This window comes from Mytilus californianus, unplaced genomic scaffold, assembly GCF_021869535.1.
Source record: "Mytilus californianus isolate M0D057914Y unplaced genomic scaffold, xbMytCali1.0.p SCAF_5, whole genome shotgun sequence".
Classification (NCBI taxonomy): domain Eukaryota; kingdom Metazoa; phylum Mollusca; class Bivalvia; order Mytilida; family Mytilidae; genus Mytilus; species Mytilus californianus.
In genome coordinates, this window is record NW_026262701.1 from 30,161,667 (window position 1) to 30,183,739 (window position 22,073).

Below are 22,073 nucleotides of genomic sequence, written 5' to 3' on the forward strand. Positions count from 1 at the left end.
ACTTCGTAACATGAGGCATCTATATACAAAGTATGAAGCATCCAGGTCTTCCATCTTCTAAAATATAAAGCTTTTAAGAAGTTAGCTAACGCCGCCGTCGCCGCAGCCGCCGGATCGCTATCCCTATGTCGAGCTTTCTGCAACAAAAGTCGCAGGCTCGACAAAAAATAACATCTTGGATATTCAGAAGACTGGAATTTTTTTAATATTCACAAGAATAGTAAATTAAGTGTATATATATATACATTTTTAATAAAATATTTTCAATTAAAATTTGAAAAAATATTATACAATTAATATAAAAAAATTTCTTGATTTGTGCTTTAAGTTTTAAAGATTAATTTTTTGGCGAAAAACAACAGATGATCCAGTTTTTGGAATCCATCAAGTTCTTTTTTCAATTACAAAATATTTTACTATTCACAAACAGGAAGTTTTTTTAACCAGATGTCACTCTGCTCAGAAATAGACAAGCTGGTCTATGAAATGACGAAAGTCAGTAACAGATGTTGTGATTTTTCCCAATAAAAAATGTACTGAAAAGTAGAGTTCAATGAACAACGATTTCTCCAAATATGTCATGTCAATGCAAGCATAACATGTCGAGATGATTTTCCTATTTTTTAATTGGGACCCAACCAATTAAAGGGGATTTATATATATGCATCATAAGGAAATGAATTGAACAAATAATAAATATGAACCATTTGCCTCTTTCATTCATTTATATTTGGTTCATTTTACAGTAATAGCATACACTCAAAACTTATCCAAGTCAATAGATGTGCAAGAGTGATATATAAGATATATATAAGGGAAGATTTCTTGTTCAGGAATGGGAGCCCAAAACCAGAAGAAATACTTCAGTAGCTATAGCTTTCAACACTAAAGACTGTTCTTCCATCTTCTGTATATATGTAAGATGACAGCGATACTGAGTGATTGTCTATATTAATGTTGCATCCTTTTATTTCCAGTGGCGGACCCAGGGGGGGTTCTGGGGGTTGGAACCCCCCCTTTTTTTGGCCGATCAATGCATTTGAATGGGGACATATGGTTGGAACCCCCCTTTCTCCTGGGTTGGGAACCCCCCCTTTTTAAAATGGCTGGATCCGCCCCTGATTTCCTTCTCCTTTTGGGGACCTACAGATGTACATACAATTTTTTTTCCCAGTTCAGACAGTTAAATTTTGAGATTTAAACATGAGACTTATGGAGAGTTTAAAATTCAACTGTTGAGTCAGTGGAGAAATGTACTCCAAGAGATTCAGAGGTGGAATCGGTTTATCTAATTATTTTTTACACCATATGTAGACAAACTTTCTTTTTCTTTTTAATGTTTAACAAAAAGATGTTTTTTTCTATGTGATGCCATTAGGCATAGTTTCCTTTATTTGTGACGTCAGGATAGGAAATTTAGAGGAAAGCAAGAAAATGTTATGCCATAATTGAATTTTGACCAATGAAGAACTGTGATCAACCTAACCACATATTGATTATAATAAAAAAAATCAACTGGTCGATAAAAGTGTCAATTGACTAAGAATTAGACCTGTTTATACATTACTGACTTAGATCCAGACTCATTTTATTTGAAGACTGATGGCCGATGATTTTATAGTATCAAGTTCAAAAGATTACATGTTATTGAAATTTTCCATGTTTATCTTCATATTCAATTTCAAGATCACTCCAGCATAATTTACAAGAAAAAACATCACAATTATCAAATTGTACCATTGGGAATCAACTACTAATAGTCTGTCTAAATTTATCTTAAAAACTGAGATAAAATAGCTTTTATTAATAAATAAACAAGAATAATTATAGTGTTAATTATTGAAGAATTCATCTATAGAAAAAATATTCAACGAATGACAATAATTCACAAATGCCTGTATCCCATGAGTTAATTGTCGGTATTGTTCCATCATGAGTTGAATTTTTTTTTTATGTTTGGAATAGTTATTCTTTTTATTTCAGTGAGCTTACTTATAGAAAAAAAGTATATTTTTAAAGTAAATTTATCTTAAAAACAGTCATAAAAAAGCTTTTAAATAAACCAGAACAATTATAGAAGAATTCAAATATAGTAAAAAAACAAAAAATTCAACGAATGACCTAACAACACATTAATTCACAAATGTCTGTATCCCATGACTCCCATATATTTTAAAGATAAATTGGCACCTTCAAACATGTTTAACCCAACCACATTCTATATGTGCCTGTCCCAAGTCAGGAACCTGTAATTGAATGGTTATCTTTTTTTTGCTATTTCTCATACATGTATAAAAATAAGGAGATGTGGTATGATTGCCAATGAGACAACTATCGACCAAAGGTCAAAAGAAATGGATGTAAGTAATTATAAGTAACCGTATTGCCTTTAACAATGAGAAAAACCCATACAGTATAGTTGGCTATAAATGGCCTAGACATGAAAAATATGAATCAATTCAATTGAGAAACTAATGGCCTATTTGTTTTTCTTTTATTGATTTGCATATAGTTTGTTCTTGTATCGTGCTGTTACACCACTGTTCAAGGTTAGGAGGAGGGGTGGCTCTTTCAAACATATTTAACCCCACCACATTCTTTATATGCCTGTCACAAGTCAGGAGCCTGTAGTTCAGTGGTTGTTGTTGGTTCATGTCTGTCATATTTGTTTTTTCGTAAATTGATTTGTTATAAATTAGGCTGTTGGTTTTCTCAATTGAATAGTTGCATATTATTCATGTCAGCACCCTTTATAGCCGACAATAGGATATAAGTTTTTCTCATTGTTGAAGGCCGTACTGTTGGCTATAATTGCTTACATCCACTTCATTTGAACTTTGGTGTATAGTTGTCTCATTGGCTACAATACGACATCTCTTTATTTTTATATAGAAAATACAAGGAACTATATTTTTCTACGCATTCTCAATTTGTTTCGATGTAACATCATCAACAATGTCTTGACAACACCCATTGTTGTATGACATCAGAGAAGTGGAAAAATAGGATTTATTATATACTTAGTTGTTAATACAGGTTAATTGTATTTGTAATACAATCAATGGTATAATCGTGCTGTATCAGCCATCCCTAATGATATCGATATCAGTCACAATTTAAAAGGCTTTATCAAACCCCTTATCTGTATTACGTCAAATCACATGAAAAATGTCTACTTGAGGTATATATAATAAAGTGTATATGATATGGCTTTTTCAATATCACACTGACACACCGTATCAACCGTCTTGGGATTATATTGGTGTCTTGGGTTGACACAGATGTGATATTGAAAAAGCCAAATGATATTCTCTATTTATTTCACATGTGAAATTATCATATCAAAAAGTACTATGAAATCACGCTATTTCATTGCAACTAATGTATTAATAGTCTTTAATCCTGATTCTAATCTTATACTTACTTAATATCATATCTTTTCTCATCCCAACAGAAAAACATTTGTGGAGACGACATTTTTTACAAAATGACCTTGAGTCTACTGTGACCTCACATGTTCCTTCACATCGCCCTCGTATTGTCTACAGAAAAAGAAAATCACACAACTTATATTAGCACATATATATTTATATTATTACATTACATGTTTGTTTGTTTCATAATAATCTGTACTTTTGATTGGCTGACAATAATTACGAGGTGAGGTACATGTATTCCAAAATGTTATTTTATTTCTCAATAAAATGCAACATTCATGACTGCATGTGCTTCCCATGGCAACGTCAAAACAATGCACAGGACATTTTTTGTAATTTCATAGGATTTGTAAAAGATCGGGCACACATTTTTAGAATGAAGTGTTTCTGCACTTCATACAAAATGTGCTTCAGTCAACGTTTTTACACCCTATAAAAGAAGCATTCAATTTTTAAATACAAATGCAGTGTTTTTCAGGAATATTTGTGTAGCAGGTTGATCCTAAAATGAAGGGGTTGCATTCTAATCAAAATTTCTAAGTGGCAAAACATGTCGACTACAATAAAATATTTTCTTGCCATAACCAGGAAGTTCAGTTGTCCTTATATAGTTTTTGATCAATGAGGTTTTAAAATAACTGCAGCATACTTGGGTATCAATCCTGATAACTTTACCGGCTTGTACCGCCAGAAGGTGTTGGATCACTTGACTTATTTATTCAAAATTTATATAGATAACTTTTGTAATTGATAGAAAAATAGATAGCCTTGTTCAAGTGAATTAGAAATTCATCTAGTCAGCAAATGCAATGGCTTCAACTGAAAACATACAATAGAAAAACAAAGGATATGGGGTATTCAATGACACAAAATCAGTACATGCACAGCAAAAAACACACAAAGCAAAGGAACAGCACTTTTATTGCTTTTGCAGTGAGGCCTTTAACACAGAGCAAAAAACTCTCACCTCACTGCAAGTTTCAGAAGCATGTCTCCTTATATTAACACATCTAATAGTAATACTTGTACATCTGGGAAACTGTGTTCAAACAGTAGATTTAAAATGTTGATCAACTGAATTTCATATCTGAAAGATTGATTTCTGTACAAGATTCAGATGATTGTTGCTTGCTTAATGTCCAGTGGCAAATATTTCATGCATGTTCTGAAAGAAATGTTGAGATTTCCTCCAAAATTCATGAGGGGAATCTTATGTCTCGCCTACTTTCAATGTTTTCAGCAGATTTTTTTTTCACATGTACTGTGGATTCATTTATTTTCATGGGTACCAATTTTTGTATTTTGTGGATATCTAATTTCTTCATATTGCTGAAGTACAAATACAAGCCTTTAGAAATTTTGTACTTAGTTGAAAATATGAATTTGGGGTCCACCGATATCCAAGAAATCCATGATAATTGGTATCCCAATAGTTAAAAGAGGCACTTTCAAAACTTTATAACAAGGGAGATCTAACTTTTAAGCATTGGACATCAAGTCTCAAGAGTGTATTAAATTCAATATGATCCAGATTCAAAACAAATAAAAAACAGAAAACAGAAAATACCTTTGCTAAATTTTACATCGCTGACTGTATTTAGATCATCAAAATTTCTACTGAACTGCCATAAAATTTTATAAAAATTTAATGACTTAGCACTTTCTTCAATCAAGTTGTAAAAACGTTATTACTTTATTTTTGGCAAACAAAATATGTGTCTTTAAAAACTTTATTAGGAGTGTTTAAAAAAGTGTTAGTTTGAAAAAAACTAATTTAGCTTCACTAAAAAAAAACCCACAAAAATGGAAATAGATGTAATGACTTTATTTAACTGTTATTATTTGTCAATTCACACCTTTACAATGCCTGACAAGTAGAGAAATAAAATTATCTATCTCTTGCATTCAGGACTTTCATATTAGGCAAAACAATAAAAAAAAAAAGATCATATGAATATAAGTTTTAAGCTTCTGACAGATGTATTGCAAAAAAAACCGAGACATGTAAAAGATAATTGTGACAAGCATAATGCTAGTCGCGCATTCATGCAGTTTGCTCACAGAAAGTACCAAAATCTTTTAATAGCATACAGCCAGCATCATGCCAATAAAAAGATATTTGCATACTTAGCATGTATGTGGAAAGTTTGTGACTAGGATTCTGCAAGTACCACAGTTTGGTCTGGGTGGTCTTCTCATATCTGAGTGGTGTCAGCCACAAAGATATGAGACGACTACTGTAAATTCAGAAATTAATACTGCATTTATCATTGCGATTTTTAAAGAATGGACAAAAATGCAAGATTAACCTTATTGCGATTTCAGGAAAAGCTGCATACAGATATATATGTATCTGATACAAGAATACAAGTTATTATTATTGTGATACATACCCAGTTGTATTATTCTCATTAATAAAAACCTCGCAATAATTTCTAAATTTTCACTAGATAACAATAATTTAGTTTGCTTATTTCATTGTAATAAATTTATCTCTGGAACTGTTTTTATTACCATATTCTAGCCAAAATCTCCCTAAATTTATGACTGTCAACAAATATTTTAAGTCCTTCATCAAACGTCATGGTGAATGCAAAACAGCATAAGACTTGGAATTTCTTTAATAAATATATTTACTCATAAAAACAGTCCTTGAACTTATAACTTATTTTACAACTAAAATACCTAAATTGGTTTTAATTTGTTTCAATGCTAAAACTAGACCTTTTAATTTGATAAGTGGTATTTAAATCATGTGAATTTACTTTAATTCTCTGTTTCTGTGTTTAAAGGATATCATATCAAACTATTTTGTCAATACTAAATGTGTTGGAATGACACAAATCCACCCTCCACCAACATAATTTTCCACTGGTAAGTCAGTAAGTCACTATATATTGGTATAACTGAAGTATGTTATCTATTATGACTGTTACATAATTTTCCACTGGTAAGTCAGTAAGTCACTATATATTGGTATAACTGAAGGATGTAATCTATTATGACTGTTACATAATTTTCCAGTGGTAAGTCAGTAAGTCACTATATATTGGTATAACTGAAGTATGTTATCTATTATGACTGTTACATAATTTTCCACTGGTAAGTCAGTAAGTCACTATATATTGGTATAACTGAAGTATGTTATCTATTATGACTGTTACATAATTTTCCACTGGTAAGTCAGTAAGTCACTATATATTGGTATAACTGAAGGATGTAATCTATTATGACTGTTACATAATTTTCCAGTGGTAAGTCAGTAAGTCACTATATATTGGTATAACTGAAGTATGTTATCTATTATGACTGTTACATAATTTTCCACTGGTAAGTCAGTAAGTCACTATATATTGGTATAACTGAAGTATGTTATCTATTATGACTGTTACATAATTTTTCACTGGTAAGTCAGTAAGTCACTATATATTGGTATAACTGAAGTATGTAATCTATTATGACTGTTACATAATTATCCACTGGTAAGTCAGTAAGTCACTATATATTGGTATAACTGAAGTATGTTATCTATTATGACTGTTACATAATTTTCCACTGGTAAGTCAGTAAGTCACTATATATTGGTATAATTGAAGTATGTTATCTATTATGACTGTTACATAATTATCCACTGGTAAGTCAGTAAGTCACTAAATTAGTAAATATTGGTATAACTGAAGTATGTAATCTAATGACTGTTTTAACACCCACCTCCAACATAATTTTTCACTGGTAAGTCAGTAAGTCACTATATATTGGTATAACTGAAGTATGTCATCTAATGACTGTTTTAACACTGGATACAATGAATCTTCATTAATGTTTTAGCTATCTTTACTCTACGAGTAGTCAGTCTTTCAAACCCCAAGAGAAATTTGAAGCTCTCAAATCACTTGACTCTTCAGGTGACATTTCAATTCTTACATTCTAAAATTGTTAGCAAATGATTTGTATCAGCTGTGCAGAAGCGATAACCTTATCAAAGACATTTGCTGTGATGAGATTGCAGTACAATTTTATTCATAAATTTTACTATGAACAAATGAGTTGTGGGCTTTAAGACTTGTCTATTAGGGAAGACAGAATATCAACCTCTAGGGGTCCTTTGCTATATTGCATCAGCAGCTTGCATTCTTGTTAAATATACCCACATCTCCCTATCTTTTTATATTTACATCGATAACACAGAAATTATATATGTCTTTGAAACATAACTTCTAAATTGATCAATTTTGAATAATTCACATACATGATATTACTGTACAACTTGGTTGATTTTTAACTTATTAATATATAATTTTGGTTATAACAATTTTAGTTCAAAATTTGTTAACCCAAATAAATTTAGACAAAAAGAATATAGATGTCTATCAAACAATCCAAGCCAAAAATCTGATTTGTGACCTTCAAATTTTGCAATTACATGTTTTGAAATTTGTTCTCATTTCTGATCAGTTTAAACTGACTTACTGTTGAGTTACAGTTTGAAGTAGTTGTATGGAAACTGCAAGGTGTATTCAGTCAGCTTTAACATGAATGGATTGGAAATAGGATTAAAGTTGTGTTGTATCTTACTTTAACTGCTACACTTAAGACAATAATTAACTCACTTATAATTACATAAATACCAGATACCTGTCAACCAAATTGCAGTCAACAACAAAACAAGAAATGAGCTGTCAAATTGACAGGACAGCCAACTGAGTTTTTGTATTTTGAGGGTAACCATTGTTCAACTTCAGAGGCAGCTACAGTAAAATGAAAAAAGATGTATGCTAATGTATGGCAGTCTGCCAGACTTGTTTGACCTACATTCTGTCCATAAGGATCATAACTTCTGAATGGCAAAAATGAAAATTGTCAATTTCAAACTTGACCTCGATGTTTCATCAGTAACTTTAATGACATATTAAAATTTTTAAGGAATTGGATGAACAGTTCATAAGCTATTGCATGGAAATGATGTAAAGCACCATACTCCAATCAATCAAGGACAAATTAACTTCTGAACCATAAATGTGAAAATCAAATCATCAATATTGAACTTCTACCTCCATTTTGTCATCAGTTAAAACATATCAAATTTGAAAAGCTTTGTTTGTATGTTCATAAATAATTGCACAGAAAATGTTGGCAGCTGCCCACCATACTTCACCATTTTAATGACCAGATTTTTCCTATGGAAAACTCGGTTAAAAAGTGCTTCTGGCTTAGACAGTCACAGCTCACATCTATATACTGCATGTAATTATATATTGTTGTTATTTTGGTCAAATTTTCTTTAAAAAAAATTTAATGGCTAATTAAACAAAAAGACATAAAGGAATTTAAAAGTTTTAACAGATAATAGAATTTTTATAAGGTGTTTTTTAATATTTTTATATTTGTGGGATATAAAAATGTAACATTTCTATCATTGTATACATTATAATTTCTTGAAATCTATATAAAACTTAAGAAAATAAGGTACAGTCATTTAATGAAATGTTTTCGTGCAAAAAATGTAGGACACTGTAGCCAAATTTTTTAAGGCATCTACAATACTATCCAGTTCAGAAAATTATTGAAAAGTCAACCAGTATTATTCATGCATAGCTTGCTATGAGGTATGGCTTTTGCTCATTGTTGAAGGCCGTACCATGACCTATAGTTTCTAACTTCTACTTCATTTGGTCTCTGGTGGAGAGTTGTCTCTTTTGGCAATCATACCACATCTTCTTATTCTTATATAATATGTCAGACTAGAGGACCTGGGACTTTTTTTACAATCAATTAGGTTGAACCTGGGTATTTGCATGTAACATGCCTGCAGAAATCTTTTGTCTTCCAAAAATGTTGATTCTATCACTGCAGTTTCAGAAATTTTGTTGGTTTACAAACATCTTATATGGTTTGAAGAAGAGGGTTTATGCAAGATGTCTGGTTAAAGACCTTTGATAAACTTGGTGTTACTGTTAACTAAACTTGAGCAAAATTAAATCAGAAACTTTTGAAAATATTATACAGATGCTTAGACTTCTATGTCATTAAAATCACAAGTGACACTCAATCTCTGGTTGTTAAATTACTAGACAAAAGTCAATTGTAAAAAAGACACTAAAATCTCCATAATTTATAAGCATGAGGTAATAAATCTTATTAATTATTAAGGTTTTGAATTATTTTTTTTACTATCTTACACCATCCTACACATAAACAATATACTTTATAGGAACCTTGACATCATAAACCTTGACATTACTATTTATATCATACATAATTATCTTGTTTCAGATTTAAGAAAAACATAGTTAAATCTAACCCTTTAATATATATATAAAAATATTGTAACTTTAATGTCCTTCATTAACATTCATAATTTTAGTATGATTTAAAGCTTTTTTTTTGCATCATTTGTTTTAATAAGTTTATCGATTTACTGACATAATGAAATTTCAATACTATTAATAATGAAGTGAGCCTGATTTGTATAAAACCATGTGACTAAAAATAGTATCTCTGGTAAATGTATTACAGCTGCAACACAGTTGGTCAAAGAGGAATACCCAGGATAACATGCTAATAATACATCTATAAATTAAACGATATCTTTTCTACCATTGACAATTATAGAATCACTTATCCAAGAATTAATTGGTAAATATCGAAAAATATGGAACAAATGACTGAACAAAAAATTCTTTGATAAGTTATTTTTTTAATTACATTGACTTTTAAATAGAAAATTTAACAATCGTATCTTTTTAACTGTATTCTCACTTCGATTGATTGATTGTTGGATGCTTAACGTTTCTCACTTTGATGCAACATCATTGACAACGCCTATTGTTGTATGACCTAAGATGGATTTCTTTCACATGTGAAATTGTCAATTTTTACTTGACTAGGAAATCCCCTTATTTCATTTTAATAAGTGATAATAAGCAGTTATAGTTCCTATCAATATATCATTCCATGGTCAGACTAATTTTAAATCAAAAGCTTATATGGTACTTTCCCTGACTCCAACTCTTTGCAATAAAAATGCTTATGATCCCTATCATTAATGTCAAAAAGTCAGACAATTTAATGTATTTTTCTTGCATCAACCTATACATGGAAGGATTTTCTAGGACATTGACCTTTTATCTTGTGCATAAAAAAAAACAAACTTATTTATGGACAATGTGAACAAATCATTTTAAATATTAACATTTTCACCTGTTTCAAAACAACAACAGACTCATTTATGGACAGTATGAACAATTCATTTTAAAATATTAACATTTATACTACATCTAGCACAATTGTTGTCTTTCATCACTTTTCTTCACAATCAGAGGCTCATTTAGGGATGGAAAATAAGAATACATAATTATGTGTTTACACTTTAATACATATAGCTGTAGTCATTTTTAGTTGCAGTATAAAAACAATATTAAATCAATGTCAGAAAAATATCAACTTTTTTGCATTCAACACAAAACTTTTGGAGGCTTGGTAAATCATTAAGCCTCATAAAAAATAAATGGAGAATGTGTCTATGCCCCGCCACAGATGCCCCTGCTTGTAAATATGCATGAGTCGACTTCCACATACAGATGCAGGATTCATGTAGTTAAGACCGTTTTGTGATTATAAGCATTGTGTATAAGTTTCATAACATTTGGTTGAGGCAAACTAAAGTTAGAGAATGGCAACGACATATTTAGCAATTTTTTCATTTATAAAGGGGCTTATAACTCATGAATGGTAAAAGTGACGCCATCCAATTTCGAACTTGATCTGTGTTTGTGGTAATATAATCTTATTGTAAAAATTAAGGCCCTTAGTTTTCTTGTTAGAATTGTTTCACACTTACTGTGTTAGGTCCTTTTATAGCTGATAATACAGTATGGGTTTTTCTCATTGTTGTAGGCCGTACAGTGACCTATAATTGTTTTTATTTTCCTGATTCGAACTCTGGTGAATAGTTGTCTCATTGGCAATCAAAACATATTTCCTTATTTTTATATTTATACATTTTAAAATGTGTTACTAGTAGCAACAGTACTGTATTTTGAATAGTCATTTCTTAAGTACCTTGTGAGCATTTCTACGGAAGAATGCTTTACATGATTCACAGGACACTGCATTGAAGTTATAGCCAAGGGCCTTGTCTCCACACACTAGGCATGTCTTGTCCTTCTTCTGTAAGGACAGAGACATAACAGAGTCAGCTGTTTCTGCCTCAACATCCTGAAAATGAAAAAGAGAGAAATATATAATAAAATAGCAATACAGTCATACTATTTTTCTTTCATCAAGTTGAGAAAGTGTGTGAAGTTTGAATAAAATACATGACCAAGTGTGCCACACTCACTGTGTAAGAGTTAAAATAGTTAAAGAGAACTAGTACTAAAAATACAGACATCATAAATTATCACCCTTGTCATACCAACGGATATTTATGTTTAATTCTAGAAATAAAACAATACCTTAGACATCATATACATTGTAGGTCATCTTCCATGCCGACATTATTTCAGATGCTAGCTAACTATAAGTGCACAGAAGATCATCATACATTATCAAACAGAAAATAGGAAATGTCATAGGAAATAGTCCAATCACTCAAATTCACAGGGTACAAATACCCCAAAACCAATATGTATGTCTACAGTTATAATGACTTGTTAGAATGACTTAATTGACATTTATTTTATGTGTTGCTTCCAAAATCAGATCTCAGTACAATAAATCAAAGTACTGAAGTACTGTCTACTTAGATGACCTCAAGATCTGTTGGTTAATGAATAAATGATAGGGATTTTAATCTCACTGTAATACTGTTTGTACTGTTTAATACACATATATGTATAACAGTGGTGTAGCAGATCATCTTTATAACCTATTAGGCAAATGTTCATTCATTCAATGTCCATTCAGCTGAATGGCAAAAACGCCTGTATTTGACAGATCAAGGTCAATCTATCGACACAAAAAGTACCCGTGTGTAAAAATGTTTACGCCCATAAACAGTGCCACCTATATTTGTTTTTCATTGTCTTTTTGAACGATGTCCTGTTCTTTAGGAAATTAAAACATTAAATTAAATTTTAATTGAAACATAGAATAGTAAGTGTAGAAAACAAATTTAAAGATATATTTTCACATGACTGATTAGCATGATATGCTGGCAATGGGCGCAATATCCTTAAATCCAAGATTGAAAAAGAGTTTGTTTCCTGTGTCAAAATTGCTGATTCCAAAGTTTACTAAGCAAATTAACCACTTTTTTGTTCTTATTGTTTAACAATATATATAATTAGTATTTACTGATGGTATTTTATTGCTTTCAAGAGTTATATATAATACACTTTAAAGGCCAATCTGCAAGCTTTGCAACCACCTATGAAAATAAATGCCTAGGTCTTGAATTTAAGTCATGTACGTGTCCATTTTTCTCTATGAACATGTATAAAATATATCAAATGCCAAAAAATGCAGCTGTAATGTGAACATGGTAAACTGACATCATTATAGCCTCAATTTTTTACAGGGACCTAGCTAGACCTATATTTAGGCAAATATATATATATATAGTGGCCCCGCACCTACTTGAATCAATTGTTCCTATGCCTAAAAATTCTCCTGGCTCTGGCCCTATTAGGTAAAGTAAGGAGACAATTTGTATATTAGTCAAGTGTCTAAGTCCTGTCTTTTCTGATCTTTCTGAGTCTAGAGTACCCCTTGTAAGCCACCCACTGGAAAGCCACCAAGCCACAACTCCTCTTTTTCCTATGCTAGCTGAAAATGATGTACCAGTTTTGTTCATTGTTAATGTCTGTACAGTAACTGCATTATAACAGCCACATTATTTGAACTCTGGTGGATAGTTGTCTCATTGGTAATCATACCACATCTCCTTATTAATTAACTATGGGTTATTAGATGACTAACAAACATTCAATCATTTAAAAAAAATCAATTCTGCAATGATTTACATGTTGTCATTTTGAGATTTCAATTTATACATATGTATCAACAACAAAATTTGGTTGTATAAGTGGTGTCACTATGTTTGTAATTGTCCACGGTTTTGTGTAAACACTTCATTTAAGTTCCCTAATTCAAAGTATTTATGTACTGATTTGAGTTTAATATTTTGGGCCATTAACAATTTACTGTAATTTCAAAAATTAATAATGGTATTTATTAATGTGAATAATAACTTATTGTAATAGTACAAACTCACATCTGATATTTGATGCATATGTATATATATACAAGTCTAAATTGAAAACAATGTTCAAACCTATGATTGCGTTGGATAAAAACCGCAATTTTTATACGTGTGCATATATATATATATATATATATATAGAAGTCTATAAAAAGGACCAACCAGCAAATTTACTATGTACCGGATCGTCTAGAATAGACGATACTGTGCAGATAAGGAAAAAATTATATAAGTCTAGAGATTTGCACAACGATACTAATATAAGATGGTATTATACGAAGATGTTGTTAATAAATCGTGTTGACAAATATTTCAGCTTAACAAATAGCCTTTTTCGGTGTCAATTATTTTAACAATACTGATAATATGTATAAAAATAGCTCAATAATACAGGTAAGTTCTGGAGAATGTCGTTCGTGTGATGAAAAACGCTGCAAATGCTGCCTACAGATGCATCACTCATCAACTTTTCACAGTAAGGCAACCGAAAATAACTATAAGATATTTTGCAATGTTAACTGCAAAGTATGAATGTTATTTACATTCTGGAATGTTCGGTTTGTGGCCTCCAATATGTTGGTGAGTCAAAGCAGCCTTTCCACAAACGCCTCAATGGCCATAGGAGTGATATCTCTAAGAAGCCACTTCTCCCAGTTTCTCAGCATTTCAGACAGTCTGGTCACACACTTGATGACTTTAACCGCATGAAGATCCTAGTGATTGAACAGAACATTCACTGGAGTGATGCCCAGCGACAGGTTCGGGAAAGCTTTTGGATAACGGAACTAAATGTACATCATCCAAACGGCATCAATAAAAAATACTAAGTTTTATTTTTCACTCATTTTGGGTTGTAAATATACACAGTCACGTATATTTGAGTATTGAGTTTTGTTTTATATTATGATGTTCAGGATTTTGGATTAAATCAATAGACCAAAACTTACCTGTATTATTGAGCTATTTTTATACATATTATCAGTATTGTTAAAATAATTGACACCGAAGAAGGCTATTTGTTAAGCCGAAATATTTGTCAACACGATTTATTAACAACATCTTCGTATAATACCATCTTATATTAGTATCGTTGTGCAAATCTCTAGACTTATATATATATATATATATATATATATATATATATATATATATAAAAGTCTAAATTGAAAACAACGTTCAAACCTATGATTGCGTTGGATGAAAACCGCAATTTTTATAAGTGTGCATGTAAAACAAATTGCTTGGTAGAGGGGTCTAAATACAGCACAAACAACTATTTCCAAAAGACCAAAAAAAGTGAAAAAGTCTATTTTAACAAAACGCATTTGACTAACAGGTCGAACAACTGATGTTCTTAAACCCTGCTGACTGCCATTGGCGATTGCCAAATAAATTGATCACCAGATCTAACAAAATGGATCTTAATATTAATTTAATACCAAACAGAAAACAATAAACTTGTGGAAAAGATGGTATACCACAAACATGAGGTGCAAAAATTTGTACACCATATCCGGATTTCGACAATTAATGTCTCTTCAGTGATGTAATGGATCGAAACGGTATTTGGAAGGCCATATAATTTACCTCAATTTAGGAAAGACTCTTGAATTTTAAAGAGTCCAAATAGGATGAACTGATCATATAAATCCGAAGGAAAATATAATACAAGCCCAAACGAAAAAATATATAAAAGTCTAAATTGAAAACAACGTTCAAACCTATGATTGCGTTGGATAAAAACCGCAATTTTTATACGTGTGCATGTAAAACAAATTGCTTGGTAGAGGGGTCTATATCTATATTTATCTATATTTATATCTATAATGCAACTTTTTCTGAAATGGTAATAATCTATTTTTGTTGTGGACCTACAATAGAGTTTTTTTGTGAAAGTTAGAAAAATTGCCAGTATTTCAACCACATTTAGACCTAGGAAATGAAGAGCACATACAGAGATTGACAAACTAAATACTTTAAATTCAGAAATTATTGCAATGGTTTTTATTAATACAAATAATGCGACTTCGTGATTATCGCAATAATAAAAACTCACATTCTGATATCTGATCCTATGCTGATTTTCCTGATATTGCAATCATTAATTTCGCTTTTTAGTCCTTTCTTCAAAAATCCCAATAACAAATGCATGCAATAATTTCTGAATTTACAGTATTCAAGTCAGCTTTGTTTTGTTTTTTATTTCAACTGCCTTTGCCTCTTAGAGCAATTAAATGTGAATTTGGATTCAAATTAAAGTTGATTCAGTAAATTTCATGACACAATAACACTTCATTATTTCTAAAAAGCATAACCAGACTCTATTTACTAATCACCTTAATTCATTCATAATTCAATCAATAATTTAGTTAAATGACTCTTTCCATTTGTTGAAACTTATCATTTATTTGTAGGTAATTTTGAATTCAAATTTATGAAAAAATTTCACAAACTTTTAATGACAGAAATAATGTGAACTGTATGATATCATATTGCATTTCAACTTTTTGTTCAGTTTTCTTTGCATAGTTTATAATGTTTTAAATCCATTTCTGGATTTTTGGATGTTTGGATTTTTTCTCTTATTAAATTTAGAGCCAGCAGCAGAACTTGTACATCCTATATAGTTTCTAATCTTAAAGCAGGATGAGGTATTATATAATAATAATCTTTTATCAATTCAATATCAATGTTCACAATTTTGAGGCATGCATTGTCTACATTTTCAGCTTTTCCATATTGTATTTTATTGTAATAGTAATAATGTTCTATTGCTTCACAAGTTATACTGATGAAACAACAACAGAACTCAGGATATTAATCCATTCTCTTGTTTGTTTGCACGAGGGCACTAAGCTGGTCCTGCAGTGTACCCACCAATAACACCAGTGTGCATGTTTTTAAATTTATTTTAATATAAATTAATTTAATTGAAGTCTAAATTTATACAACAATGAGTTTGTTTTCTTTCTAAGAATATTTATACTAAGAAGTGAACAATGACTTGAATCATTCAATCTATCAAAAGGGTGTTGATCTCAGCTAAGAAAGCAATTTATAAGTTCCAAGTTTATTTGGAAATATACATGAAAATGTTTTGATGATAATCAATATTTGGTTATATATTATTCTTAAAGATTACAATTTTTAAACTGAAGCAAGTTATAAGTAGCAATAAAGATGTTTTGTAGAAAAATAGCTGACACATAGATATTGAGCCGAAGCCTTCTTAAAATTACCCTTCAACAGCAACTCCTCTTCAAAAAATGTGCAAGTTTTTATTACTTCTGCAAGTAATTGAATGATTTCATCTTTGCTTTCATTCCATTTGCATATGTCAATTAAATCAATCATAAAAATAAACAAGTATGTGCTGCATCCATAATACAAATAAAACATTTTCACCAAAATCATTTTTATGATCAATTTTCTTGTAAGTGGTCAACTCTATAACATGTATAACATAAGGGTTGAAACCAAAAACTCACATAAGGACCTGATGTTTTCTAGCCTTAAGTCAATTAAAGCAAGCTGTTTTTCCTATTAATACAATACCTTGTCTCCATAGCTGAAACTAAAATTCAAATTGAAATGACCACTTGAAAATAGGTTAACACTTCCAAAAGTTTTGTTGTTAACTCTTGCTATTTTCTCCTGATTTTTTCTTTGTTTTATTTTTAATTTTCAATACAATTTATCTGCTCTTATTATGTTGTATGATTGCAATCATTGTAATCTTTCTTTCATTTCCATTTTTTAGACCTCATTAAAAAAAATTGTATAGATAAATCATGTTTGAAAGGAAAAGGCTTTGTAAAAAATAGAAAACCTTTTTTTAAACTTTGGAGATCATATCATGCGTATCATTATTTAATATTGTATTTTCTATCAAGATGTTGTATGTTCAATAGCTTTGACGTGTTATATGTTAGCATTATTTATACACTTATATTTCTTATAAAATTTCTAGACACAAAATAGAAGAAGATATATTAAAAAGATCTAGCTTACAAGTGATATCTGTCCTTTACTTCTAATCATTAAACACCTACTTTTTTGTTTCTAGACTGCTGGCATGATACATAAAAAAAGAATGTTATCATATTTCTCAAAATCTATTACATTGCATAAAAGGAAATAATTGCTTTAATAAGTTATGATTGTTTAAATCATATTCCTTGAGTCAGATTCAGAAATTGTCATCCCCATCATTCATCTATGATCTTTTTAAAGAGAGTTGTATATATTGGGTCATAATTTTTCTATATAAATTGAATCAATTATGCCAAGCGATATCCTGATTAAAAGATTGGGGAAGGAGATACCAATGATCTAAAAACCAGATTTCATAGAAATTGCATGCATGCACAAGTTCAATTACTGTCAAAGATTTGGGGGGGGGGGTTCAACCAAATAACCAACCATAACATTCATGTAAGAGTGGTAAGGGCTATACCATACAGTCATATTTTTGCAAGTAATGTGAATGTCTTTTCATGCTTTGAGAGTCAGAGGTTGAGAGTCCAATCCTGTACGAGTTAAAACTTTAAAATTGGCTGTTTGTATCTTTTGGTCAAGTAAACAACATTCCAAATGAATCAATGATCAAATATAAAAATTAGAAGATGTGGTATGATTGCCAATGAGACATCTATCCACCAGAAACCAAATATAGACTGGTCAGAATTTGAAAGAGTAAGCTGACACTTTATGTCTTCCTACCAAAGGTTATGATCTTGTGAGCTAGCACATAAAATCATACAAAAGCTTTTGGCCTAGAACACTATCAACACAATGACTGCATTATTCTAAATGTGTTTGTATCTTTTTCTGCTAAACAGTAACTTAAGCAATCAATTAACAGAATACATATATATATTTGCTATACAATATCTATTAACTGTGTTAGCAACCCTCGCTGTGGAACATTCAAAGTCAAAACATTTACTTTTTTGCCCATTTACAATATAGGTGATTAGGATTCAGACCCAAGTGTGGAAGACTCTGTGTTGAATTCATTTACAACAACAGCTTATCATATGATATTGACTTTTATCTATTGTGGAAGGCTCCATCAGTTTACCTCTAATTATGTTTTTTCTTGTATTTTATGAGTTGTTGGGTTGCTGTCCCATTGACATACCTTTAATTTATACTTCATGTATATTTTAATAAGTAAACCATATAAACAAGTAACCATTATAAAAATAAGATGTAGACTGTAATTGGCAATGAGACACATAAATGAGACATCTGTCCGTCATTTCGTTTCTGACTTCGTTTCTGATGTAGGGATATAAGCAACTATGCATTGATCATGCACTTTAAATATCAGATTATTCTTTTAAGGACATGTCTGTTGATGTCAAGACATATAAATGTGAAAAAACGGAACTACACCATTCTCTTTCCTTAATCTCTAAAAAAAGAAATTATTTTGATTGCAAACAAAAACAATTTTTATCTCTTTTCTTTAACAAAAGATGAGCAAATACATTTATTCCCATTCTACATGCAACATAATGCCATTCACAGCTAGATTTTTTTATAAACAGTAATTCTATTCAATAAATTGAATATGTCTTTTCCTACAAATAACATCCTTTTCAAATTAGCTAAGGAACAAATATGTCTTCTTAAGCCTGATGTCAATATGACAATACAAACTGTCAGAAGAAATCCATTACAATATATAGCAATATCAACCCATGTGCATGCAACCTTGCCTGACCTGTGCAATGAAGAAATAGCTTAACCTCCATCATCTTAATCACACGATATATCATGGAAACACATGCTCATTTGTGCAGAATGAAAAATACATTTATGAAAACTACACCATCTATCAATTAATCATAGGAAAAATTTAATTCATGACCTTTTAATATAAAAATAGGTTGGCTGCACAAAATTTATGCTACATTTAATGAATAACAGTAAACTATTAATAAATATGCATTTACTGTCCCATATATGATAGAAATCAAAAGGACTGTTATGTAACGTCTGTATAACATATATGTCAAGGTAAACTTCAAAGTGTTCACTAATAAAATCATTTCAAAATTCAGTCTTCGTGAGTGTTTAACCGATAACCACAAGCCCTACGCCCAAGGACAGTTAAAATGTTGTCGAGTCAGTAAAATTTTCATGAAAAGAGTTTTCACAAGTCATGTAATCGAAAGGAGTAATTTGTCACAGACTGATAACTGGCTTGAAATTCAAAAAGTTTTTTGTGAAGACTGCTTTTTATCTTTGTGGTTTTAGATTGTCAACTTTTTTGAAACAATAGACAAGACTGCATAATAAACTTCAAGCTCTCAACCACCTTAGAGTCTAAACCTTTAAAAGTTCCAAGACAAGTTGAAAAATAATATTTTTTTGGAAAGGTTTTGCAAGTACTATTTTAAAGATGACATTATTATTGAAATCTTGTTTTCGCAAAAAATTTCTTAAAATGAAGAATAATGGAAAAATGGTTTTACTAGAGACAAATTCAACCACAATGTCTTTTGAAAGTAGCAATTTTTAAAATACAGGAATGAAAATAAAAATTCTGAAGTTGTACTTAATCCCAAGCAATGTTTTTAGTTGTCCAATCACCTAAGTGTTATATGATCAAGCAATAAAATAAATTGCTTCGCTGAGCGCAGCTGGATACGACCGCAGAGGTCCAACCCTGAACATGTGCGGCAAAAATGGACACACAACTTCTTTTTTACTCCCCCCCCCCCCTCAATTTTTTTTCACCTCTCTCCCCCCCCCCCCCCCCCCCCCCTTTTTCCAAAAAAAAATTCTTTCCCTCAAGATATGGTCATAATCTCAATTCAAATTTCCAATGGAGTTTGCAACCATAATTACCCATTTAAATACATCATAAAAGTCTTAAAATAGAAAATGACATACATAATCATTAATATACCTTAATCAGCATTTTTAATAGTAACTTCTAAAAATAAATTGACAGCTAATCACCTCAAGACAATACCATTTCTTTATACATAATTTAAAAGCAGTGTAAGGGAGGTAATTCAAATGTTATGTTTGAATCACCTCCCTTACACTGCTTTTAAATTATGTATAATAATTAAGTAATTGTCCATGAACCAAGAAAACCTTGTTTTTCCCTTTTTTTTGCCCCTAATTCCTAAACTGTTTGAGCCATAACCCCCCACAGCTAATCCTAACCACCCTTTGTGGTATGGAAACTTGTTGTACAATTTCAGAGAGATCCATACACTGTTCCACAAGTTATTGTCTGGAAACTAGAAAAATGCTTATTTGGGCCCCTTTTTGGCCCGTAATCCTAAACTGTTGGGACCATAACCCCCAAAATCATTCCCAACCTTCCTTTTGTGGTTATAAACCTCGTGTTTAAATTTCATAGATTTTTATTTACTTATACTAAAGTTATTGTCCAGAAACCTAATGTCTTCGGACGACGCTCACAACAACGTGATACCAAAATACAACCACAAAATTTGTTGCGGTCATATAAAAAAGCACCAAAAAATTAGTATCACAGCTTAAATTCTAGATAAATGGGCGTAACTGGTCCACTTCTAATTTCCACCCCTGAAATAACAGAACTGACACACCAAAAGACCCCAGCATTAACTTAATTCTAACTTTTCTGTAAGGATAACATGTATCAGGGATGCAGAAAATGGAATCTTAAATTGCAAAGCCTCATTAAAATAAGATTTATTACTCTATCTAAAATCTATCATCTTTACCTTTTTCCAAGCTAATCCTTCAATCATAAATACAACTCAGAAGTAAAAATTCCAGCAAGATTTGTTACATGTACATTTATATAATCCTTGTCTTATTATTGTATATTTCTTCATACACAAGCACTAACAACCAATAAATTATTTAATGCATTTACCTTTCCACCATGGTCTTACATAACCCAAACAACAGGTATCTTTTTAACAGAGAATAAATGTCATACCACTACAAATCAAAACACACAGTCAGCAATAAAATAAACTCATCATTTAATTCTATGTTAACATGTAATTTTTTTTTATTTTGATGTAAATGAATATGAATATAAGGAGATGTGGGTTGTAAGACAAATTGTACTGAGGATTGAATATCATTGGTGGGATATTATTATCAGTGGATTATGTGGGATCACAAATTTAAATATTCAACTAAGTACAAATTTTGTATAGGCTTGTATGCAGACTTTTGTTAAACCACGAAATCAAATATCCACAAAAATTGGTACCCCTTGAAAAATTAAGAATCCACAGTAAATACAATGTGAGAAGACAACCATCAATGAAGTATGATCTATCCACAGTAAATACAATGTGGGAAGACAACTATCAATGAAGTATGATCTATCCACAGTAAATACAATGTGGGAAGACAACTATCAATGCAGTATGATCTATCCACAGAAAATACAATGTGGGAAG

General features: G+C 30.8%; 1 protein-coding gene across 1 annotated transcript in view; it reads right to left on the minus strand.

Moving 5' to 3' along the window:
• The window catches only part of LOC127702652 (vitamin D3 receptor B-like), an 89,587-nt gene that overhangs the window by 18,621 nt on the left and 48,893 nt on the right, over nt 1–22,073 (minus strand). The window contains exons 2-3 of the mRNA XM_052206942.1: nt 11,499–11,654; nt 3,425–3,542 (exon numbers count right to left, since the gene is read on the minus strand). Of these exons, the coding sequence (XP_052062902.1) occupies nt 3,425–3,542; nt 11,499–11,654 (274 nt within the window). The remainder of the gene's footprint in view (nt 1–3,424; nt 3,543–11,498; nt 11,655–22,073) is intronic.